The sequence below is a fragment of the Belonocnema kinseyi genome, chromosome 5, assembly GCF_010883055.1.
Source record: "Belonocnema kinseyi isolate 2016_QV_RU_SX_M_011 chromosome 5, B_treatae_v1, whole genome shotgun sequence".
NCBI lineage: Eukaryota > Metazoa > Arthropoda > Insecta > Hymenoptera > Cynipidae > Belonocnema > Belonocnema kinseyi.
The window spans coordinates 68,710,388-68,738,164 of record NC_046661.1 but is presented as its reverse complement, the minus strand read 5'-3'; the positions used below and the strand labels follow the sequence as shown (position 1 = coordinate 68,738,164).

Below are 27,777 nucleotides of genomic sequence, written 5' to 3'. Positions count from 1 at the left end.
TTTTATTTATTTTATTTATTTCATTTACTTTATTTGCTTTATTTATTTTATTTATTGTTGGTCTCTCGAATACGTTATTTTAAATTAAAGAAAGTGTCAACCTCATATGGTACTTATCCGGTTGTCATTCTCATGTCTTCTAGTATTCGCGAAGTGTTAAGTAACAAACATCTGTAAATTCAACTTACCATCGACTATTGTATTTGACTGCACAAATATTTTCCTGGGTTGTTTATGCGCCAGAACTATATCCCTCCATTTTGCCCATGGCTGCGGACCAGAATCGGGTACATCACTATATTTATGGTACATTTTCTTAGCCTCTTCGTAATCTGCAGTACTCTTGTAAATCTGCAACTTTTTCAAAAACTCGCCCACCGCTCTCCTGCCAACTGTATTAAGTTTACTTCTATTTACTGTTAACCTCAAATTAGTTCCTGGTGCTGTTTCCTCGATTTTCACAAAGTCTTCACCAGCCTCCAGGCATACTCTCATAAGAACATATCTAGCTTGTGAGTGCGATTGCAGCCATGCCTTCGTCGACGGCTCATACATTTCAAGAGCCTTAGCACAGCCAGCCCATATTAGTGAAAGCCAATTTACGTAGGTGATGTCATCAGCCCCATTCTCTGAATGACCGAAGATCTTTAGAACATCTTTGTCCAGGCTCAAATAAAGTCCAACCGCTTCGGCTCTGCATTCTTCATAGCTGGAGCCCATAGAACCGAATATCGAATCATAAGTTTCCCCTTTCAGGAAGTATTTCTCGATCGGTTTGTCCGTGAGTGGGTTTATCATCTTGCTTTGATCAAAATTAAAAGAATCCGCATCTACTTTTCGTAACAATTTTCCACTTCCGTGGCCGAGGAGTTCGTGGAGACCGACTTGAACTTCGAAACTCGCGACTCGATACTTATTCATCAGTTGCTGATCTTCATCAGACAAGAATGGCAACACATCTACCTTCATATTAGCAGGAATGACGTTTCCTAAGGAAACATTCTTGAAGCCTTCCGACTGCCTAATTTCATCGTAGTTTGGAATGTTTATTCCAGATGGAATGCCTGACCCACCGAAGGTGAGTACATCCAAGGAAGTGAAATCCGGTCTTAGGAATTCGTCTTTCTCGAAGTCTCGACCCCAAGGCAGCCTAGGTAAAAGTTCCTCTGCTTTGTTTACTAAATCAGAGAATTTTTTAGACATCTCCTTATTTACCATTGCCACGAAACCTTCAAATTCTCCACGTTGGCCGGCTGGATCTCTGTAATTTTCAATGAAACCGATGTACGTCTCTATAACAGGTGATTTGTCTTTAATCCAAAATCGAGATCCATTTTTATGCTCGTCAAGGGAACCAGTTTTGAAGTGGAGGATATACCTTTTCAACATATTTTTTTCATTGTCGTTTGCTGCATATTCCGAAGCTTTTTCAAGGTTTTCGACGACTAGCTTTAGCAATGTACTGTAGTCTCCTCTCATCATTTTAAATTTAGCTCCTGTTGAAAAAAATGATTTTATAATCTCATTAATAAAATATTTTACCGTTCAAAGAATGTTTTAAAACCATATTTCTTTTAAATTATTTACAAAAAACGTGTACTAGTGAATCTATAAAGCCAGGATGTCCACAGATAGTTTCCTGACTCGCTTTTTTCTCCTTTTCGGAACACTTCTTCTTGTCTTTTCTCGTACGCTCGTTCGCTCTATGCATAAGGCGGAAAGAGAGGGGATTGACGAATGACAGATGTCACTCTTAGTTCTTGCCGTGGACATCGCTGCTATAAAATTTGACGAATTATTTTTAAAGCGAGGGGCTGTATACTGAGAAATCAATCAAAATGATTGCAAGAGATGGCAGGGAGTGCGAGGAAGACTAGAAAGAATGCGAAAGCGAGGTACCAATAGTGGTGCGTATGTGAGCGAGAGTCCAACGTAGTGTAGTGACCGCAGTTCTCACGTCGCTTACCCCACCTCGGCACATACTTCAATAAAACTACGTTGGACTCCCGCTCACGCATGCACGTCTGTTTACACTGTGCTTCTGATTGCCCTGGCGGACCGACGGAACCGAAAGGAGCCTATCAAAGTACCCTTAAAGACCCCACTGATTCCCCCTTTGGTTCCTTCTTAAAAAACTAAAAAAACAGCAAACTCAACTTTTAAATTGTTGAAATTCGGATTCTACGTTAAAATTTGCATTAGAAACACACGAAGTAATCGCAATACTTTTTCTTGCACCGTTAAAAACTTTAAAAAATAAAATACCTGTCATTTACGAGGGCCGCAGACGGCTTCAAGTGTATCTTCATTTAGTAGTAGTTAATAAGCGTTCCGTCGGTAACATTAAGAATTTTGTCTGGATGTTAGCGCCACGCAGTGAAAACCTCAGACAACAACGCTGCGATACAAGTGAGAGAAAATTTTGTTTTTAAACTTCGCGCGCAACATACTACTTGAGCTATTATGGATGCGCTTGAAGTCACCTTAAGCAGAAGTTAATCACATTTTTAAAATTTTTAACTATGCAAAAAAGTATTACGATTACTTCGTGAGTTTCTAATGGATATTTTTACGTAGAATCCGAATTTCAACAATTTAAAAGTTGATCTTGCTGGTTTTTTTTTAAGTTTTTAAAGAAGGAACCGAAGAGGGCTCAGTGGGGTCTTTAAGGGTACTTTGTAGAGGCTCCTTTCGGTTCCATCGGTCCACCAGGGTGGTTCAGCCTGAATATTTTATAACTCAAAAACTTCAACTGACTTTTGCATAAGGAACTTTTGATTTAATTTTTAAATTTTTATACAGATATATAAGTCCAGATACTTCAGTCTTGGACATCCTGTATATTCTGTAAGTACACCAAACTCTCGCTTTCATTCAAGTGTCGGGGGTTACCTTCAAATGGTCTTGGACTGATTTTGGGGGGACAGAAACGTAAACAGTGAGCGCCACCTAACTCGTTTCCAATTGCAATATATATATATATATATATATATATATATAATGTTGCAACCGCTCTCGCCCTATTCCCCTGAGAAACTGCGTAAACCAGCTATTCTAGAAAGGCTGAGATCGGAGTGACTGAAAGCGAGAGTTTGGTGTATTGAAAAATGCACGTGAGAAACCGACTTTTCTTCCGAGGAGATAAGAAGGCACGAGATTGCGAGCACGACCGTGATTAATTGCAATTGATTGCGCGAAAGAAGGCTAAAAATTCCAAGAAAAAGAAACAGGGACTGCGTTGTTTCGCAATCCCATTATATCTCAGTGAGCAGCCTCTTAGTTTGAGGTTTGAAGCAGGCTAGCCGCTAGACCTGCAATCTGGGAAGTAGCCGAAAGTTTTTTTAGACTTCTAAAAAGCGGTATATAGTATTGAACTCATTTTTTGACCCGACATTTTTTTCAATTTTTTAGTAGAAACATCTTTATAATTGCTTGAAAAGTCAATAACTTAATAACCCATAAAATTCTGAAATTTATATTGCGTTAAATTTGAAAATCATTAAAGTTTGAAAAGTTTAATTTGTAAAACTTTCACGTATTTTATTAAATCATTCAGTTTATAATGCGCCATTCTATAATCCTTTACCTTAAAAAACTTAATTTTTCTATTGCCAAGTTCTAATCGTTCAGTTTGAAATTAAATTTTTTAAAGTAATACATGTCAGGTCAATTAACTGTAACCATACATAATCGAACATGATAAAAAATTGATTTGCAAATAATATTTAATCATTGCACAGTTTACTGTTTCTAATCAAAAACCTTAACAGTTTAACCATTTTAATTTGAACCTTTATAAATTATATTCAATGTTTAAATAATGTTAAATACTTAGGGTTATAATAATTATACGATGCTGATTAATTATAAACGTAGCAAACTAAAAAATTTCTGGTTCAAGGCTGAAAAAATAATTCTCTTTAAAACAGGCTCGACTGATTGCTTGACCTCATTACAGTAATAGTTTATGCGCACGCAACCTGTTTCTTAATGATATCGTGATATCAAGCGTATACTTAATTTATGCTATTAGAGTAGAAAGACTTATTTTATTTTTTTCAGTACTTATTTACAAAAAAGTGAGCAAAGTGATTTAAATTAACTTCTATATTTACTAGGGTTGTGCAAAGAAAACTTGAAACTTCGATTCGAGTCGATTCAGAAGCGACCTTAACATCATTAGAATGATTTTTAACTTTATAAACTTTACAAACTCCTATAACTAATACTAAGAAGTTACCTTTGAAAGTCTCCTCAGGCAGAGTTACTTTTGGATCCATGCCAAGATCTATAGATGCTAGTCTAATTTCATAGACGTCAATACGATCTTCTGATGTCTTAAAGCACCGTGTATTATAGGACTCCAGTCCTTTCTGTTGCATAAATTCGTTAACGAGATCTGCATCCTTTGCTGTGCAATTTGAAGAAAAATATGTCGTTATACCCTTGTCTCCTAGCCCCAATGTTTTGAGTTTTCCTTCTACTGAGAAAGTTAGTTCTTTTATTTTATCCCAAATAGACTGCAAATGTATGGGTTGCTGTTTATAAGCAGCAGATGCTTTCACTATGTCTTCGAACTTGCTTTTGGGCATGTTTGGAATTATTTTGCTGTCACCAAATGATTTATAATTTCCAGCATTTGATAGAAATCCATTCGCATAGACTAAAAATGCCTGAAACAGATTTTTTCAAAGTTAACAAAAGTTCCCTTCTTCACTTAGCGGAGGGGTTGGATTCCAGATACTATTCCCCATCCATCGACTACCAGTGTTCAACCGTTTTTTAAATCGGTCCTCCTGTAAAAGTTGCCTTAGATCCGTCTGGGCTTTTTCTTCACGTGAAGTCACATATTTAATTGCAGCAAACCATATCAAAGTTTAACAATATATTGCCCAATAAGTGCGGAAATGCCCAACGACGGCTAATACTGTTAACATCACAAGGGCTATAACTGCCTACTATCTACACATGTTACACACGATATTTTATGTATCAAAAAGACGCAATTTTCTATTTAAGAAACAATCAAATTAAACTTTCCGAAAATATTTCAAATTTATGATAAATTTATAAATCATTGGACATTTCCAGAAAATTAAGTTGTATAAAGATTTGCGGCAGAAATCCAAAAATTTTCGGAATTTTCCGGTAAATTTATAAATTACTTTAAGTTTTCGAAAATGTAAGATATTCAAACATTTTCAAATTTTCGATAGTTTATCAGTAATTTATGGTAACTTATTGCTTCGAGTTTGTCCAATCACTAGTCACAATCAGTCTGACAAACTGTCAGAAGGATCAGCTAATATCTATGATCATCTCGTTTGGTCTCACTTACCGCACATAAACCCCCGTGCTCAGGGTGGCCGTTTTTTCAAACCTTTTTCGCAGTCAATGAAATCAAGATATTCGAACTCTGAAGCTAAAAATCTTTCGATTTACAGTAATAAAAATTGAGCCGAAAATAATTTTCAGCAATTTTAATCTAGAAACATTAAAAATTAAAAGATTGTATATTTGTTATAAACAGAACACTTTTTAAATTAAAAGTTAAATTATTGTCACCATCAAAAGTTAAAAAATCCTTAAAAAGAATCAAAATTGCATTTCAAACTCTTCAAACATCTACATTTCGTTTTACATTTATTCAAAATTTTAATTATTTGACATTTTTTCAGAATATATATTCCAATTAGAAACGAGTCAGGCGCCCCTCACTGTTTACGTTTCGATCCCCCCGAAACCAGCCCAAGGCTATTCGAAGGCAACCCCCGACAGTTGACTGAAAGCGAGAGTTTGATGTATTCTTTTAAAACTTATTTTCCAATATATAAAATATCATTTTCCATTTTCCTAGGAATTTAAAGAAAATGTTTTTATTATTTGTAAAGCCTTTCGAAATTGTTTAAAAGCTTCTAAATTTTTGTTCGAAATCTGAAAAAATCTATACTTTCTTTAAATTCTGCCATGGGCTATTTGCACCGAAAGCCGGAAAAAGTGACAGGATTTTTTCAATATACGCAGACACTTCATTGAATTTATTTGAAATCACTTCGAACTTTAAATTAAGTTGACGCTCATAAAATGAACAATAAAGGAACTGCGGAAAAAACTTTTCAAACTGAATTACAAAACTATGCGATGGATCATTTTATTAGAGAGTTTAGACCAGAATTAGAAATGTGAATAGGAACAGCTGATTCATTTTCGCAACTTGCTACTAAAGTAATTGAAATTTTAAAAAGATGAGATGAGTTTGCCGTATTCTATTAATGAAATTATCAAAACCTCAAAATACTCAATTCAATAGAATAACTTTCAGCCATAATATCCTAATAATTATTCAAAGCCTTATTTTGGTAATCACAATAATCAAAGACAATTTTTTCCCAATAATTTTCAAAACCAATGAAAATTTTCTCCATGTAATTTCGAAAATCAAAGACAATTTTCTTCAAATAATTTTTAAAATCAAAAACAATTTTTTTCTAATTATTCTCAAAATCAAAGACAATCATTTCCGAATCATTTACAAAATCAAGCTAATAATCGATTCCAACTACAAAACAATTGGTCAAATAATAAACGACGATATGAGCCTTTAGAAAGTCAATACAAATACAACCAAGAAAGACCCATATGGGGAGGACAGGCGCCCAGCCAACAATGGGATAGATATGATTTCCGAAACGCCCCTAATTCTTCAAAAAAAAAACCAGTCTTATTCTAATTTCGTTCTACAAAATAAAATAATATGCCACTATTGCAAATAAATGGGTCACGCAATTAATGCTTGTCATAAAAGACAACAAAATAACCAATAACAATAGAAACAACCACAACAATTTAATCCCCCACACGAAATAAATACGGAAAACTCCAACGCCCTTCTCAGACCGGTTGCTCAGAGGAAGGCCTAAAAAAAGAACCAAATGCATCCAACCCTAATTTTGGAAATATAAAAAAACAAAAAACAGCACAAGTTAATTTAAGCGTCACAAATACTATACCTCACATAAAATTATCAACAAATTGTTTTAAAAATCCTGTAAGATTAATGATTGATATAGGAGTAGGTCCCAATTTAATTCAAGAAAAAGCAGTTGAATCATGCGTGAACATTAATAAACAAATTTATCTAAAACTAATAGGAATTAACGAAAACCCAGGATACACCCTCGGTCAAATAATAATAAATATTTTAGAATTTTAAACTATTTTTAATATAATTTCAAATGAATTACCAATTGAACACGACGAAGTTTTAGGAAGTAAATATTTTCGAAAAAATAATGTAAAAATAAATTATGCAGAAAAACAATTAGAAATCAATGAAAAAAGCCTCCCATTTTACTCTTCAGAAATAATCACAATTCCGCCTAGAACAATTTCTGATTTTTATATACATCTTTTTTATGATATATAACAAAACAATGATAAAGAAATAGGCTATGTCTCCGATTTATTGCCTAATAGACAGCGGTATATATTTAGCAAATGCAATAGCTAAAAACAACAACGTAAATCATAAAAAAACTCAAAAAACCGGATTCTCAAGGAAACATAAAAAGGGGTATGGTTTCAGATTATCTTAAATTAAATGAAAAAAACTATTAGCGATTCATATCCACTTCCAAACGTTACAGAAATTTTAGACCAATTAGGAAAATCACAATGCTTTTCGGTATTTGACTTAGCATGGGGATTCCATCAGATAAAATTAGACCCTAGAGACTCACACAAAACAGCCTTCTCTGCTCCCTTCGGACGCTATGAATTCGACCGCATGCCCTTTGGTTTGAAAAACGCCCAGCCACCTTTCAACGCCTTATGGACCTAGTATTGACTGGCCTTCAAAGCAATAAACTTTTATCTACCAATACGATATAGTTATTCATGCGGATGCTCTAGAAGAACATAATAAAAAATTAGCAGAATTAATCAATAGATTGCGTAACGCAAATCTTAAATTACAAACTGAAAAATGCGAATTTTTTCGCCTGGCAGTAAAATACCTCGGACATATTATCGATAAAAACGGAGTGAGACCAGACCCTAAGAAAGTAGAAGCCGTACAAAAATTTCCTGTTCCTAAAAAACCAAAAAATATCAAAGAATTCACAAGATGAGCAGGATATTATAGAAAATTTGTCGAAAGATTTTCATAAATCGCCAGACCTTTAAATAAATTATTGAAAAAAGACACACCATTTGTCAGGACAGATTCTTAGCAAACAGCATTTGACAGATTAAAATAAAAATTATGTAACGCGCCCTTATTGCAAAGCCCAGATTTCTCGCAAACTGTTGTACTAACGACAGACGCATCAGGCTTTGCCGTTGGTGGAATTTTATCCCACGGAAAATTGGCAAAGATAAGCCTATTGCTTACGCCTCTCGAAGTTTAAATGATGATGAAAGAATGTATGACACCAAAAACAAGCCCTAGGAATTATATTTTTTGTAACACATTCTCGTCCCTATCTGTAAGGACACAAATTTACGTTAGTAACCGATCACAAACCATTAGTTTGGTTCCAAAATGGCAAAGATCCATGTTCTACAGAAACAAGATGGACATTAATATTAGCCGAATATGACTTTGAAGTTGTCTATAAAGCCGGTAAAATTAATGTAAATGCAGACGCGTTATCAAGAAACCCCACACATGTCAAATAAGAAAATGAAGAAGATGATACTAAAATAATGGGGTTCTGAAGAAGCAATGAGAGTAAATGAAAAAACATACTCTATACACGTAAACCCAAGTTCAAGTTTAAAATCACTTTTAAAATTAAGTCCTAACGAAGGCTCAAAATGAAATTTTTAATCATGTACTAATGCAAGTTCAAAATCAAATACTAATTCATGTTTAAACTCATAGTCAAGTTTCAATCCAAATTCAAATTCGAATTCTAGTACAAAAAAGAAGTAAGAAAACGGTATTCTCACTGAAAAATTATTTAATCAAGTTAAAGAAAGAATACATGTATTACTAAATCAAATGGAATCCACAAATCCAAATAAAATAAATGAAATAATGTGAACATTTCAAGGCAAAAAGAACTCATTTTCCTTCTAATCCACCACGAATTATACGAAACACACACACACACGTAGGCACACACGCACGCACACGCAGGGTGCTTTTTTGAACATGAAACTTTTGATTCATAACATTTTTTATAGAGTGCCTATTTTTCAAAATATTTGACAATTTCAAGTTTAAAAAATCACCCTCTATATACGGGGTGATTTTTTTAACTTAAAACTTTCAAATATCCTCGAAAAATAGGGACTCTATGAAAAAATTTTATGAATCAAAAGTTTCAAGTTAAAAAAATCACCCTGTATAATTCGGTTTATGTTACAGTTCCTCTGGAATCGAACAAAAGGTTCTATAAAAAATCCACCGATCGCTTCCTCGAGTTGCCGATAGAGGGTCCCGGTACCAAGGGTTTCTGTTGAATATAGTCACAATAATAAATGAGCAGTCGCGGACAATTGTCCAGGAGTGGTCCCGAAGGAATTAAATCCTAAGCAAAGGCGTAACAACCGTGCCGAAATCTGAATTGTACCTGGATGAGGTGTCTCAAACAGTGAGTCTGGGTTACCAAGCGACATCTCAGAGTACGCAGCCTTATTTTGGCACGTGGCTCTATACGGAAGAACAAACCCCTTTCCCTAGATGCTCGCGAGAACAACAACCGTAACACCAAACATAGTTGTAGTACCCTAGAATTGGGGAGCTAATTAGAACAGACTCAATGCGATAGACCGGCAGAATCTCAATATTTTTAAGACGGATCGAGTTAAGCACGATATGCTGCAGTACTACGATACCAGTATGGTGATGCGAGGCACATCAGGTTTCTCTCCAGCTCAAAGATCTGGCTGAACTGGATAACGAGCTTCGTGGAGATTTTTCCGAAGAATCTGATCCCTGGACTATCAATTGTATATTGGAATAGAGTTTGGATTAGAAAAATGCGTCAATGTTTATTTAAAGTGAGGATAAATTAATCGCATCCCCGAGGACCCTGAGCTCTTTGACAGAAGCGCTATACGACACTTGATGTTGGAGAGATCTATGCATATCCGGGCATGCCACAGAGCGGCATTCAGAATGTGAGATCCATAACGGGTACTCTCGGACGCAGCAACAAATGTCTCATCCGACAGATTTTGTATTCCGACCTGTCGCGAGAAACAAAGTATCTGCATCTTGAGTACTCGCTCCCGAAGGTCGATATCAAGAAAGCATAGGAGAGAAAAGTTTGCGAACAGCTCCTCGACAAGAGGATGCACGGCGTCTTCCACAAAAATGTGAAGGATTGGTCGATGACGTATGAGATAATGTTTCTTTTCCTTAAATTCCCTGGATTGAAATCGGTTTATTATCCTCTCCGACACTTCTACGGTATTATCCCTAATAAAACTCTGCCAGCCGCTTCTAACGAAATAGAGTAAATTGTCGAAAATGAGAAATGCCAAACATACTGAAACATCACAGCTAAGAAGATTAAAAATGAAGAGAGGTATAAACACCCTATAAAGAACCCTGCGACGGTTATTTCCAGAATATTCTGTTCAGCTAGTTATCCTGATCGTCCGTGCTCTTGAAGGCGCCAAGTATTTACATTTAACAGTCTGAACACCTTTCCCGCGCCTCGAAAAATTTTAAGACACTTGCGGGGGAAATGTAGAAGACGGACGTCCTTGAGTCTCTCTGTGCACGAGAGACCCAATTTAGGTGCACGAGAAATTTTTCGAATCATCATATTGAGTCTATCACAGACTGTAACTACCTATCTCACGGTCGTGAGACGTGGTTATAGCTGCAATCTTACCATGTTTTTTTTTCAGCAGCCATTATATTTACAACAAGGATGTACAATAGGTGCAATAGGATGTACCAAGATATTCAGTTCGTTCCCATTCCAATGTTCCAAGTAGAATATTAAAATTTGTATATATCCTTTTTGGGACATTTGCATATCCCAGAAACGCGCCATAGCTCTCCCGGATGTCCTGGTGATATCCCAATTCTCGTCTTGCAGGATATCCGAAGGGTTATACCGGGATAACCTATGAGATGGCACATGGATACACGATTCAATGGTAAAAGTGTGTGACGAGTTTAAGTGTGGCGTCCAATGGTAGCGTTATTACATAACATAACACGCAAACCGTCAAATCTCTAGACATTTGAGCGACACCCTAACGGTAAGTATTTATTTGTTCAAAAATATACAAAAATTTCTATATTATCTGCTTATTTTGGTACGCTTCATTTCCCATCTAATAAGATTTAGGTACTTTGGGGGGGGGGGGGGGGGGGGGGGGGGGATCTGCACAAATAAATACGAATACCAGAGTTGAAAGTCGTGAATGTAATGTCAATCAATTAGAAGGGAAATCTCAGAAATTAGTAAGTACGCATTTCTTCATAATCACATTTTGCCAAAAAATTGAGAAATAAGCGCAATAAAAAAGTATATGTTAGAGTATTTCAGAATCACTGTCTCTTAAAAAAGATTTACTTTTCGTGTATTTTTTTTTGCAGAATAGCTGCTGAAGGAATTTTTCAAACTCTGCTTCTCATGTTAAAATTCAGACCAAGGGTCTCGGCCGCCGGCTCCGCGACTTTTCAAAGGAACACTTCTTTCTCAATGAGCTCGTTTTTCCTGACAATTTTTGGGAGAGGATCTCTCTTATTTGAAACGAGGAAAGCTGCACTTAGAACGATTCGGTTATGAAGACACTGGATATTCAGAAGGGTGCGTTTGCCGTGACGGCGTGCGATATTTAATCACAGAACAGAAGAATTGCTATGCAAGCTCTTATGAATCTGCATGATCAAACGAGTAGAGTAGACCCGACACGGCAAGCATGTTAGTCGCAAATACGTGGTTCAATGCCGACAGATTTGAAGACCAAACCTGTCGAAGAAGATGCTTATATAGGCTTCGGAGAGACTCCTTCACTGATGTGATGATGATTAAGTCCTGAATACGGCCCAATTTTGTTAACTTCGATGTGTTTAATTTTTGTAAGTCCCCTCGCGTCTCAGAAGCTCCATGAATACTTATGAATTTAAATATCAATAAGCCTAATCAGTCAATATGACCTCATCCAACAATTTTAATGTTTCTGGAAGTCCGGCTATATCTTCAAAATCATTCCTAATACTTTCTGATGAATTGTCTGAAATATCTCCATCATCAACTTCGTCCACTTTAGGAATAGCAAGAAGTTTTCGGACTTTTTCGTGAATTTGAACTTGTTTTCTTTAACTACTTTTTCGAATGCGTGACTCCAAATTCATAGCCCATATTACTGGTTACGAAGTATTTAATAATCGATCAAACATATCGTTCATAGTAGCAGTTCGGCTATGCTTTCTACTATGATTAAGCTGGTAATTTTGGTAATTTTTTTTACTAGCTTCCGATGCATCTTCACCCAGCATTCCAACCCCCAATATACTGTATTTTATAATTTCGGCAACATGGATGAGTATTTTATAAATCGCAGATGGCATTTTGTACCAAGATTAATATTCAACATAAAGTTGACCTGTAGAAGTGCACAGTTTATCCAAGCGATTCACATTAATTGGTAAATGGCAAGATAGAGCTATCAATATTGTTTTGCATTTATGGAGAAGTTCATTATTTAATCCAAGACGGTTAGCCAAAACAGCCAGTTCTTTGAATGCTCTTCGAGCGTTATTACCGCTATTAGTAGTGACACTACCACCAACTTTGGGCAGATCAATTTCCAGTCCCAATTTCTTCCAAAGTTTGGACTGAATCAAACTTTTATGCTTTCTAAACATTTCCTTGTCTTGCGCGCTACTCATTTGCCATTTTTCAACAGGTAGTCTCTATGAAATATGAATACATCCTTTCAAAAAACCTTATCTCAGCGTGTAAAGAAGATATTCCGAATTGAAACGACTCAGGATTAGGAACAAAGAGTCCTTTTTCCTTGTTTGAGAGGTCATTAAACAACGATGGCTTTGCGTGACGTATAGGGCACGTTTGCAATGATCTAGTCCCAATTATGAAATGCAACATCTTACCGTCAATCAATGTCATATGCATTGAAAAGTGTATACATATTTTGACGCCTTCTGTTGACATTTCAACACTTTAGTTCTTGTATTTGAATATCTAATATTTTCTTCTAATCTAGAAGGAGTTTTCTGATTCTTTAGCGAATTGAATCTCTATAGGGTAACAAAATAGTGGTGACTCTGAGGTTCTATTATTCCAAATTACAATATTATTAGTAGTTAATTTTCTTAAGGGTAATAACGTAGTTGCAAATAGAGTTTCATCATTCACTACAGCAGATTTCTCTTTAAACAATTGTTTATAAGGTGAATGGCCTGAAATACCACCAAGGCCCCAGGAACAGATTAAAATTGCTTCTGCTTCCGTCTTTCTTAAATTCACGGTCCTCTGGATAATTATACCTTTTTGCAATTTACAAATCCTTCTCACGGTATGACTAAGCAAAGGTTAATGTGAGACCTTAGCTGCTGTGTCTGTAACTACTATGTCATCTTTTGGAAGTCTACTAAGGCTTTCGCATTTCTAACGTGCGCATGTGGAGGAAAAATATCAGCTCCTCTTGAGTCAACTTCAGCTCTCATAAATATATACGTAGATTTACTCAGTTTTTGCTCTAATAGAAAAGCTAAACCTTCATCTGGAGTAATTATCACAATTAAGGGCTTTTTTCTGCATAATTCGTCTCACTTTGGCCGGTCCAGCTGGATCTTTGATCATTTGTTTTAATACTGCACTCAAATCTTTTTCCCTTGATGACTTAGATGCATGATAACAAGCACTTAGCAACCTTTTAGAATCGTTTTCATGGTGAGCACTGATTGCAGTAACATCACGTCTTTGTGACCGCTCAGACTTTTCGTCAAATGAAAGTGACGGAGGGCCAGAACTTGATATACTTCGCAACTTCGTTTCTTCGTTTTCTACTTCCATATCTAAGTCAGGAATTTTAAATTCAGAATCTCACCACCTGCCATGTTTTTTTCAAATATATCTTCTTTGCTGCTGACTGCTTGAAATTTTGCGTCGTATTTTCCCCTAAGACTTGAAATAATTCAAGCGAACTAGATACTCATTAGATACATTACATTTCTCCACATTTAATTTCCGCATAATGCATTACATTTGCTAACACGTATTTCACAACAGCAGTAGTACACTAGGGTGGTCCAAAAATCCAACTTTTCAGTTTTTTGTTATAACCCCTCCCCCCCACATTTGTTCGCTTTCCGGAAAAAGAAATTCCGTAATTTTTTTCAATTTAATTCGTGCCCCCGGCTTTTGAAATTAACATGGGTTTTTAAATGGGCAAAGCTCAATTTTCAAAAAAATTGAAAAAAGAAGTACTTGCTATAAATTTTTTGTGAGTAAAGGTATTATCACCTCTTAAGGAGTATTTAAGGAAGTTTCCAGCCAATAACTTTTGATTGTGACATACACAACCCCTTAAATTGTGCCTGGAAAATGCTCCCAAAGCTGCAAAATAGCAGTTTTCTATCAAATTCATGCTAAAGACGGTATTTTATTTTTATTTTTTCAAAATTATTATAAAAAAAAAACAATTCAGTGTTGAAATGTTGTCACAGACTTATACTGCCCAACATGTCGAAGGCATTTTTGGTTAGAGATGGATTTTTATTTGATCATTTTTGCACGGGGCTGTCACGGTATATATCATCAGTCACGGACGCATTTTTATAAATGCAATCAAGTGATCTGATGAAAGCAGTCTGCCCAGACATATTGGACAAAGCCTGGTTTTACCCCATCATTGACGGACTGGGTTGCAGTCAAGTACACGATGGGGGGACCTACAGCTTAAAGTGGGTTCCGAATCACCAGAATCTTCGGATAAAAAACTCATAGTATATGCTAAAGATTCTCAAGGCTCTGAGAAGTTCTGAGAAATTATTCGCAGGCACTCAAGAGATATATGTAAATGTCCAGGAAGCTCGTTTAAATGTTTTGAAGGCTGTAAAATGTCCTTTCCTAAATTGAAATGAAAATACGATCATAAATAACAAACAGAGAGGCTGAAAATGAAATAAGAATTCAATCATAAATAACAAGCAGAGGCAATATGAATAGAGTAGCCGACAGTCGAGGGTTCTTTGTTAAGCTTTCGGATTAAAATTTAGAAATAGATTTTTTTAATTTCATAATTAACAGCTTAAACATAATAATTTGGAATAGACGGGTTTCGATGATTCCAGATATCTAATTTGTTATTTTTAATGTTTCAAATTGGAATATTAAGACAACATTTTTGAATTTAACTCGAAAATTGTATATTAGTATATAAGTTATAATTATAAATAAACATAATGGGAAAATTAATCAATTAAAAATAAGTATGAATAATTTAAAGAACACTTTAAAAAGGGAGAGTGAGGTTAGCGACGGCTAACTATTATAAATAACTCTGCCCGCCCGGTACGTGACGAATACAAGAGGATCATTATATGACCGCATCACTCTTAAAAGGACCTCTAAAACAGTGGTCGGCCAAATTTTTGCTCAGTTTTCAGGTATAGTAGGCCCGCCCCGACTTAATTTTATCTACTGCTTTACGGTCTATTCATGTGCCTTAGTGTGAGTGAGCTTACTCCAGCAGGCGTCTTTTGTCTATAGGCATGTCAAAGTAAGGAAGTTTAAATACTTTTAATTTTTCAGCTAGCGATTTCAAAATAGCATAATCAGCATCTATGAATTTTTTCGATTCCAATGATATATTATTTGCCTAAAAAGGTTAAATATTTCACGGAGTTTAATATCAAGAAACTTCAGCTTAATATTCAATTTAATACGAAATACTTCTCAAATTTTTAACCTTTATTGACAAATTACATGTCTTTGGAATCGGAAAAATACGTAGATTCCAAATATATTACTTTCAGATCACTGATTGCTAAATTAAGAATTTTTTAATTTCAAATTTTTTCCGATTTTCCAACAAGGACCCCCGAAAAAGGGATGGTCTGCCTAAGCTCGCAGTTACCTGACCAGAAAGTAGGTCTTTGGTTAGCCCGGTCAGGATAGCCTGAATTGGTCAGGAGCATGCTGACCACTGCTCTAAATGGACCTTAGAAAGGACCCAAATCTCTCTGAGATTTCTATCGGCAGAGTCACCCCATCTTCACCAACATTTCTAATATTTGAAAAAAAATTGTATAGGTGGCTCTAGTAGAAGATCTCGAATCGTCAGCAGAGGTAGATTCCGTGGTAGACCTCGAACCAGAGCGATGCCCTGAGCACCGTTTTGCTGTCTGTGTTGACTGTTCAAAGAATTAATTTTATCTTTCATAGTTGTTAAGGTTTTATATTTTAAATATTATTTTTTCAAGCTTTATAGAATTTGTACTCAATAAATACATAAAAATCTTATGAGAAAATCCGTTTGTCTCGTTCCTTTTACCTCCCAGTAGGCACGAAATTTAAGAACATAATGGAAACGTCCTAAAAACGTTTCTTGGACGTCCAAGTCAAAAGACGTTGTTTGAACGTTTTAAAAACTGATCTAAGTCAGACCAAATAATGTTCCAAAAACTTTTTGTGTTCGAAATACGTTTTTAAAACGTCTCTGGAACATTGTATGTTTATGAAACGTTATTTGGATTGACTTAGGACGTTTTTCAAGCCATTCTAATGATGTTTTTTAACGTTTGTGCCCACTGGGCCATTATAAAAACCGTATATACAGTCTTGTAGAGTGAAGTCTCCAGATCAAGAAACACATCGAGTTTTTTCAATTGCATGAAAAATAACAGAAGTAACGTCAAAAAACCCCGAAAAAATCATTTTATGCGTCTTCTTGTTTTCCGTTCCTAATAACTTCTTCCAGGTAAATGTATCATGTTCTAACTTAAATATTCTATTAGTTGAGATCCTGAGGATTTCATTTCACTATATATAATATAAAAACAACCAACTTTAACCAACTTTATATAGAATCAAACATTCTGGGTCACTGGTGTATGAAGAAAAATGGTATATTTAGCCATTTTTAAAATATTAAAAAAATTTTTAAACATTTTTTTTTTATTTAAAACATTTTTTCTTTGCAAATCGTGAAAATTTGTTCTTTTCAGCAATTAATGACACAATTAACGCATTATTATTATAATAATTAATATAATATAACTCAAAAATAATATTAAAGAGTAATTTATACGATTGTACGTTGACGCTCATTAACCGAACTTCATTTGACAAATTATTCATTTTAACGAGAACGATCTTAAAAAATAACTATTCATAACAGACAGGAAAAATTGTTTACATTAATGATTATTAACTGCTTAAACAATTTTTAATATCTTAAGCAAAAAAATATTGTTTAAAAATATTTTAATTATTTAAAAAATTACTAAATATTCTGTAGAAAAAATAATACTCTTAAATTCTTCAATTGTGTCATTAACTCCAGAAAGTAATAATTTATCACGCTTTACAAGGGGAAAAATTGTTTAAACAAATCAAAATTGTTTGAGTAATTACCAAACATTCTTAAAAACTATATTGCTTGCAACATTTTTTAATTGTGTCATTATTTCCAGAAAATAATAACTTTTTAAGACTTTAGAGAGAAAAAATTGTTTAAATAATTACCAAATAAGTTAAACAAGAACTACTACTCTTGACATTCATCAACTTTGTACGATTTATTCCAAAAGATAATAAATTTTGACGATTTACAGAGGCAAAAATTGTTTAAGCCAATAATAATTGTCTAAACAATTAAAAGTTATTAAAAATATACTTTGAAGTGTCAATTATCGATTAAAAATAAATCGTGTTAAAATTTTGTTTAAATACCGTCTTCAGCATGAATTTGATAGAAAACTACTATTTTGCAATTGTTGGGGCATTTTCCGGGCACAGTTTAAGGGGTTTGGGTGTGTCAAAATTAAAAGCTATTGTGTGGACACTATTCCTTAAATAATCCTCAAGAGGTGACAATACTTTAATTCACAAAAAATGTATAACAATTAGTTCTTTTACCATTTTTTTTGAAAATCGAGCTTTTCCCATTTAAAGCTCCACTTTCATTTTAAAAGCCCGGGGGCACGGGTTAAAGTTAAAAAAAATTACGGAATTTCTTTTTCAAGAAAACGAACAAAATGGGGAGGGGGGTTGTTTATCACCAAAAATCGAATTTTTACACGTATAAATTTGTGCCACCCTAGTGTTACACCTATGTGCAAATCTGATTGATGTGGCGCCTAACAAATAAGTGAAGAGAGAGACTCCGCGAGCTTAGACTTACAACCCCCTGAATATAGCAGTTTATTAGTTTCCGCAAAAAAGCGCATATGTGAATTGTAGTTCAAGACTTGGTCAACAGAATGCTACGTCGAATTTATGCTTCAGAGACGGTATGTTGGAGTACGTGTGTGGCGTCGAGGATGTTTCAAATTATTTTGTATATTTTATTGCAGAAGGTACATTTTCGCAATAAAATAGATTTTGTTTTTACTTATTCATATTACTTGTTCTTGCATTTTGCATTTTGCATAGTGAATTCAAATATTTCTTGCACTACAAGATATTTAGGAAGCATAACGTCAAAATAAATATATGTAACTTTTAAAATCATTTTCATTTTTCAGTCAATATTTGATATGTTGACAAAAATTTTGTATTCAACTAATTCCATATCTACTTTTAGACAAAAATCTTCAATTGTTGATAATGAAAAATGGACTTTAGACCAACTTTTTGGGATTCTGACCCATTGTGCTTCTTCTGTATTCTCTTCCTTGTGTCAGATAACACCCATATTTTGTCAATAATATGCTGCTTGATAGTCAGCGGTTTGTTCAGTAAGTGATCGTAGATCCTAATACTTGCGAAATTTCGAACCCTTTCCGTAAACTGTAAATTTTTTCTTTCTATACGCTATAAAGTCAGAAACATAATGCTATGTGTTCTATTTTATTGCAATTCTTTTAGTTACCGAAAAAAACTGCTTTAGTAAATTGTTGTTTAAAGAAAAAAAAATTTATTAAATAATGAAATAAATGTATCAAAATTATAGAATTATTCAACAGAAAGTAGGATATGATACCAATTTGAATAAAATTGGACATCTCTGGCTCAATTGAAAAATTTTTGAAAATAAAAAATAATTAATTGTTCAAATAATTAAGTAATGTTTCTAGACAAATTTACTACTCCAAACAATGACAAAATATTGCATTTCAATAAGAAAATAAGATCATTTTTTAAATTTATGGGGAATAAATGATTGTTTAAATAATTTACATTTGTTTAAACAATTGAAAATTGTTTTAAAAGTCATAGTAAATATTAAAATTGTATATTAATGTTTATTTCTTTGAAAACGACGACTGGAATTGCTGAAAAATAACAATAAGCATATTTGCGACATTTTATTCTAATTTTAATCTTTTCATTGCAAGTAACATCGTTGAAATCGCAAATAAACGTACATTTCGAATATAATATTTTCAAATAGCTGATAGAAAAATAAAAAATTTCCTATTCATATTTGGAAGATATAATTTAACACGAAAGATAATCAAGAATTATTCAAGTTTTCAAGGCGACCTCAAAATCAAATCGGAAACTGGTTCAAAAACTTCAAAATTGGACAATATTAAGTTGAATTTTTTTTTAAATAAATGATTTTCAATATGAAGCAATTAAAATTCGAGAATTTTGCAAACGAAAACTAAATCGAATGTTTCAATGTTTGTAAATGTTTTAATTCAGTATTGAGTATGAAAATTCAGAGATCTAAAGCTGTAACCATTCAAAAACTTCGAATTTTCATTTATTTTTATTTTGCACAATGCAATACTAAACTTTTAAATTTCAACCAGTTCATTTAAAATAAGGGCTGCATTTTGTAAATTTATAATAATTATTAATCATTTAAACAATTTTCATAGACATATTGAGAGGTGAGGTATTTTTTAATTAATAAACATAATTTGTTTACGAAGTTAACTATTATTGTCTTTGCGATGACTCTTTCTTAAGGTATTTGTCAAATCTACAAGAATGGTTAATTATTTAAAGAACTTTCATAAGTAATTCAGAATTTGGCTATTTTTTAAACGAATAGGGTCAGTTTTTTTTACAAATTTAATTAAGAACGTCTTTCCGATTAATTATAATAATCGCATTTTCAAGATTTATTATTTAAACTACTTTCATGAGCAAATTAAGAGTTTGGGCATTTTTTGAAGAATAGGGCTAATTTGCGTACGGAATCAACAAAGAATATATTTCCAATCACATTTTTCTACGATACCTTGCAAATTTACAATAATGATTTATTATACAAATGAATTTCGTAAAAAAATTCAGAACTTAACTTTTTTTTAGATTTTGAACCATTTGAACATTATAAACAAATTAATTTTTATAAGAAAATGTATGCACTATATATTTAATAAGAACTAAAAAAGAAATTAAAACTATAATGGTAAAAGCTTTCATTTTCATTAGTTTCAGTAAGTATCTATTTGTATTGATTTCTTAAAGTAATTTCATAATCTCTTCAGTTAAATATTTTGCTTTATCAAGATTTTCTGTAGTATATTTTCTATTGCAATAATTTTCTCCATATATTTTACTGTGATTAATCAGTCGAACATATAACCAGTATTATTATCACTTATTGTAATATGATTTTTACATTCTCATCAGAGAAGGTATTAGATTTGTGTAAAATTTGCCCCCCCCCCCCCCCCAGTTTTTGTCAAATGTCCACGTTTTGAGACCCCCTGAATCCGAAAAACAGGTTTTTACGAATGTGCCTATCTGTTTGTATGCCTGTATGTCTGTTTGTCTGTGAACACGATAACTTTTGAAAAAAGTAATCTATTAGATTGTCCTTTGGTACACTCGTTTAGTGTTCTAAACTAAAAGTCATGTTCGTTAGCCAGCTATTCAAAATTCAAAAATTCAAAATTCAAAAATTCTTTGTATGGTTATTCATAGTGTTAAAAAAATTTAAAGATGTATACCACTGACTTTTTTCGAAAAATAAAAAATCACTAGAATTATAGCATTTTCAAAATGAAAAAAAAATAAAAAAACTAAAATGAACAATTTATGCCAAACAACGCATGATAAGAAAAAAAGTCTAGGGAAGAAAAACATTGCTTTTTGAAATCCCTACAAGATTATGATAACAACTTTTTCAACTTGGTCAAAAGTTGAAAATTCCAAATTTGATCATACAAAAAATTTTCGAAACCACATTTTTTCAAGATTTAAAAATTCTATGTACGGTTGTTTATAGTACTCAGAAACTCAAACAATTTATCCCCATAACTTTTTTCTATTAAAAGAAAATTGCCAGAATTAGAGCATTTTCAAATTCCAAAAAAAGAAACTGAAATTAACATTTTAAGCCAAACAACGCATGATATGAAAAAAGCCAGGAGAAGAAAAACTTAGCTTTTTGAAAGCCCTACAGGACTACGATAACAACTTTTTTAATTTGGTCGAAAAGTTGAACATTCCAAATTTGATCGTACCAAAAATAATAAAAGATTAAAAAATTTCGTTTTTTGGTCAAACTATGCAAGATACGAAAAAAGTGAAAATGCTCAAATTGCGCGCCCTGGAAAGAACTACAAATTGATCATGAATCACTTATCGATATAAGCTACGAAAAACATTAGACAACAATAGTTCATCCAAAAAAGAGCTATAATTTATTATAGGACAGTTAGTTTTTGCTTTAGTCGTAAAAAATAAGTCTAAATAAAAATATTAAATTTGTTTGAAAAAACGACACAAGGTATGAACTTAAATTACCAGACAAAAGTTGTTCGCCTAAAAAGATCCATAAATTTATTATTAATCATTTTTCGATTGGACGAGCAGATCTGCTTTTAATCGTAAAACACAAGATAAAAAATGCAAAAATGAACTTTTTGGAAAAAGCACAGAAAAGACGAAAGAGGACATAGGCTCCTATATAACACCCCATATAGTTTCCTTTATTAGACCGTATGCAGATGCGTAGTAGTTTTTATTTAATCGTAAAAAACAACATTAAAAATAAAAACTTATAAAAACAATGAAATAAGAATTAGTATGATTCAATTGTTATGCATATTATGAATTGTAATGATATACATTTATTGAAATGATATAGGTTTCAGAGCAGCTTAGAATACAATTTAAAGCAAAATAAGGAACAAATACAAAAATAATCATGATAAATACAATTTGCTTTTTATTTTGAAAATTTTTAATAAGTAATCCCATACAGAGTCACTTAAAAATGTATTATAATTGATATAAAAGAGTTGTGTATAATGTAGAAAAGTTGACATGTTGGACAAAATCGAGTGCGAAGCACGAGATACGTGATGAGAATGTGTTCGTTAAAGCCGAAAGAGCTTTAACAAAAGAGAGTTCAAAATCACAAAATTACAGTTGTCGGTCCGTTCACCTTTGACTTTAAAAGGTCTGTGCCCGAATGCGGAAGAAATGCGGAACAAATGCAAAGACTAAGTGCGGAGTGCGATTGCCATCAGTCGCGTGCCGTAGGTGCGCTGAAACTCTCTTTTAACGAAAGAGAATTCACAATTACAAAATTACAGTGGTGGATGTTTTGAGTCTTAATTTTAAAATGCTTACGCAAGAATGTGCGAAAATATAAAGACCGAGCGCGTAGCGCGAGGTAAATACATAATCGAGCGCGAAGCGCGAGATAAATGTACAATCGAGCGCAAGCGCGAGAACCAACAGTTGCGCGCCCTAGGGGATGAGAATGTACCCGCGTAGCGGGAAGTTTTTTTTTGTTCAAATCCACGCGGAAACAGAGGCCTCTCAACTTCACATTTTATGCGCATTTGAAATTTTTTCTTTGACTAAGGCGGGCCTATAATCAGTGCATTAATTTTAGTACAATTACATTACAATGCGGCTATATACGAGGTTATTAGAAGTACTCGCATTTGCCTAAACATTTGATAGAAATGTTTAGTGTTGCACAATCATTTATTCTGTATCGTGAGAGGGTACCCACGCGAATCCGTGTACAAATAGAAGTTATTAAAGTAAAAATGATTATCGTAGTATTTTATTGAACTTTATTTCCAAATAAAATAATTGCAAGCAAAGTAGTGATTCGCGCGCGAAGCGCACGTATGAGCTTTTCTTTTGGTTGAAAATTCGTCTTTTTGGTAGATAGTTCGTCTTCTTGATTGACAATTAATCTTTTTACCTAAAAATTCAAATGCTATTTCCTTGAAAATTCATGTATTTTGTTAACAATTCGCCTTGTTGGTCGATAGAATGATTTATTTAACTTAAAATTCAACTAAACGCAGTTGATAATGAAGCTATTTTGTTGAAAGTTAAAAAAAATTAACGAATCCATTTGAATATTCCTTCAATTCAGTTGTAAATCCATCTCGTTGATTAAAATTTTGACTATTTGCTTGATAATGATTTTTTTTACTGAAAATGCAACTATTTCATTTTTGGTTTAAAATTTATATTTTTCATTTGAAATGCAACTATTCGTATAAAAATTGTCCTTTCTAAGTTGAACATTCCTGTATTTTGTTAAAAATTCGTCTTGTTTGTACTGTCTAAATCTGAATCAGTACATGTCTAATTCAAATCAGCGTATATACACTGCTAAAACAGTGAAATGTAGCTGCTGATCAGTGAAATTTCACTGAATAACAGCTAAATTTTGCTGCTTTTCCAGCGAATATACGCTTCAAGTCCCTTATTTTATTATTTCTGTAAACCATAAATTATGTAGAGTAAGAGGAATGGGGGGGGGTTGTACGGGTCGTTAAAGGTTTGAGGGGGGCCTTGGAGAGAACCGGTAATCTGTTACGTAATTTAAGTATGGCTCTGGAATATAAGAAACGTAGTTTTTTCTTTTTCTCATATTCTTATATATATTCTTATATATATAATAGGAAAGGATCCTATCAGTTGTAGGTGGACCAAACGATTTTGGAGGCCGATAGAATTTTCTTCAAGGATCGAAATATTTTAGTATTATACCATTCACAATTAAACCATTATTTGCCTTTCGTGGTGTAGGCGTGACTCACTGAGCGTGGAAGGTAGTAATGTAAGGAAAGGGGTGTAAATCTTTAAGAGTTAAGATTGATCTAGAATAATTCTCGATTTTTACATTCTCGTCACAGAAGGTATTAGATTTATGTAAAATTGGTTCCCCCAGTCTTTTTAAATGTCCACGTTTTTAGACCCCCTGAATCCGAAAAAACATATTTTTACGATAGTGTTTGACGCCTAATTAACAATTAGGTTTCTTTTACGCATGTCAAATATAATTTAAAATACTGTTGCATACACGTCGAGCTTGAATAAATAAAATTTCGTATGACAGATCTTGAATTTTTCTTAATTTCATTATGCATATTAATGTTACATTTATCTAAACCTTTAAGTAAAAAACGTGATAAATGAAATTCTGTAGAAAATTCAGATGAAATTCAGATAGAGGAATTACATTTTACCTTCATCGCGAAATACCTTAAAAATGCATTTTTTACGTTTCATTAATATTTAAAAAATATTAAAATTACATTGCTGGATGAATTCACATTTTAATAATGAGAATGATAACTGGCAAATTCTAAACAATTGTATGTTGATTAAAAAACTTCCATTCATTTACATTGAATTTATCGGAAAGTTCTTCCTTTGAAAAGAACAACTTCTGTAAATCATAATAAACGTGTTAAGAAAATTCGATAAGAACAGAAATAAATATTGAAGTTCGCCCCCCCCCCCCCCCCCCATCATAGAATACTCAACCCCAGTAATCTACCGAGAGTCCTAGACTCCTAGAGACTTCTCGCCTATATTTCTACTTTTTAAAACGGCCTGACGGTTTCAAATGATAGTTTCCCGAACGATGATTGGGCTAGCTGCATTACAGATTAGAGCAGCGATTTTAAACTGCTACCTTGGGTAGGGTGGCTACCCGACGGTAGGGGGATGCCACCCCGGGCCGAATAGCTCGATAGGCTCCAAGGCAGGGTCCCCGCTGTGAGCATGGGACTATTTTTTTTGACCTAGCATTAATGCCTTTCATTGTTCTGAGATTGAGACCTGTTACAATAACTGAAGTTATGAAGGTATGACACAATTAAAATTAAATGAGCTGAATCAATTTCGTGATATAATTTTAGAAATATGGAAAAAAAGTTCATAAAAATCGGTTAGTATTTTAACTAAATTTGTCCAAGAAAACACATTACTGGACTACTTTGCAGCGTAACAAAAGTGCAATAACTATTGAAGTTAGTAACCGATTTCTTTCTATCTTTTTCTAATGTTCTCGTCATTGTCCAGAGAATCTAACGCTGCCTATTAAAATTAGCTAATGAATATTTAACTAAATTTTTCATTTTTCCTGCTCGGCTTTAATTTTCTTATAATGGGAAAGTCGAGCGCGACAAACTAGCACATGCCCGTATCACAGCACAGGCTGTCAAGTGCTCCCCCTTGGGTTTAAGTATTATGAAAAAATTTGAGGGTGGCGGCCCTACCGCTCCTCAGAAAAAGCGAAAAAAGTTTGGAAATCGCTGGATTAGAGTCCCATATATTTTCTACGCCACAGGCGTAAACTTGTCAAATCTTACAAGCGGTCGTACCACCGTGCTCCAGATGCGCTAGCGACTATTTACTTGCAAAATACCGATGTATTTTACGCCTTTGGCATATTACAAATTTAGGATGGTTTATATTTCTTAATGAAGCTTTACATTCTTGATGTAATAATTAATATATGATTTTATTAAAAATGGTTAAAGATCTAGCACGTCAAAGTATGTCAATTCAAAAATGTGCACTAACTTATTTAAGTGCAATTGATTTTGACTTAAATTGACATTATTAAAAGCTGACATTATTAAAACTTAAAATGACACTATTAAAAGAACGGCTAAATGCCATAGAAATCGGAACAATTTCACAGGTTTCGCAAAGACTTCGCATAGATTTAAAAGATTCTATAAAGTCTTCTATTATTCGACAATTAAGATTTCAAAGATTTCGGGTCGATTTAAGAGACTGCATAAAGACTTCAATTATTTTAAAAAGATTTCATGAAGTTTTTATTAATTTAACAAATATCACCGAATATTTCAAAAGTATTTCAAATCATTTGCAAAGACTTTTAAACAAATCACAAACATTTCAACGATTTCCCAAAGTTTTTAAAGATTTCAAAGATTTCGCCGAGATCTCAGATAGATTTGAAAGATTTCAGATACCTTTCAAATATTTTACAATGATTTTTCGAGAATGTAACAGTATTTCACAAAGAATTAAATGATTTCCCAAAGAATTCAAATATTTCAGAAAGATTTCAGATAGATTTCATAGATTGAACCAAAGATTTCAATAATTGACTAATGATTTTGCAAAGATTTTGAGAGAATTCACTAAGATTTTAGAAAGATTTCATAAAATATTCAATGATTTCCCAATGACTTTAAAGATTTTACAAAGCTTACAAATATTTCGCAAAGATTTAAAATAGATTTCAAGGATTGAACAAATAATTCCAATGACGTCCTAATGATTTTATAAAGATTTCAAACATTTCGGAAAGATATAGGATATGTTTAAAAGATTTCACAGATATTTCCATTATTTTACAAAGACTTCTATTATTTCACAAAGTTTTCAGAATTCTCAAAGATTTTAAACATTTTGAATAGATTGAAAAAAGTTATTTCGCGAAAATTTCACGAAGAATTTACAAAGGTTGCAATAATATCTCAAAGATCTTATGGAGACTTTACAAAAATTTCTAATATTTCGCAAAGGTTTCGGATAAATATAAAATAATTCGGAAAGGCTTCTATTATTCCACATAGATTCCAGATGAGTTTAAGCATTTTATTTACGTGTAGGCAAATCAAGAATTTGGCTCTCCCTGGCCGATTTCTATGGGAGGCATTGGCCCCTGTGACCCCTTGGCAAGGCTCCACCGCCACTAATGGACATAGTAATAGGAAGGGACTAGCCACATGCTACCTAACTGGGCGCGGGGATTGCTCATAAGTTACAAGGGGGAGTGGACCATGTTGGTTTGCAAAAGCAACAGAGGTTTAGCAATCCAAAATCTAGGTAGAACAGCCCACTCGTTATTTAGATCCGACAACGACATTCCTATTCTGCCGTGATTTGGAAGAAAACCGGTAACTGCAAATCGGATAATGTCACCTGAAGCAATTAACGGTAGGCAGCTCAAGGGCCTTATTCAAAATGCAGTTAACGTTGTTCTTCCAAATCAAGGCAGTATTTCTCTCTTATTCGTATGTACGTAGGAAATACTAAGATTTTTAAATTTTTTTTACGATATTGACTAAGTTCTAATTGAATTTGCTTGAAATTTAAGAAAAATACACATATTAAACGATTTTTGTATCATTATCTCTGAAAAACAAATGACCAACTTCACTTTTTTAAATTCGACTAATTCAGAGTGATCAAAATTGAATAATGTAATTGAAAAATAATGTTTCATTCGAAGCGATTACAATTTTACAATTAAAAATTTGTCAAAGTTAAAGCTTTATTATTTAATGAAATATTAGTAACTATTAACCACTTAATTAACTATAAATATAATATCACATTTGAAATCTTAGGTAAAAATCTTTTCAAATTAGTATTAATAATTTATCGTATCGATATTCAGGAA

The 27,777-nt window shown here is 33.3% G+C and overlaps 1 protein-coding gene across 4 annotated transcripts in view; it reads right to left on the bottom strand.

The window, feature by feature from the left end:
• The window catches only part of LOC117172418 (dipeptidyl peptidase 3), a 65,091-nt gene that overhangs the window by 20,596 nt on the left and 16,718 nt on the right, over positions 1-27,777 (bottom strand). For all 4 annotated transcript variants that reach the window (XM_033360337.1, XM_033360336.1, XM_033360335.1 and 1 more), the window contains exons 3-4: positions 4,241-4,673; positions 189-1,496 (exon numbers count right to left, since the gene is read on the bottom strand). In XM_033360337.1, coding sequence (XP_033216228.1) covers positions 189-1,496; positions 4,241-4,673 — 1,741 coding nt within the window. The remainder of the gene's footprint in view (positions 1-188; positions 1,497-4,240; positions 4,674-27,777) is intronic.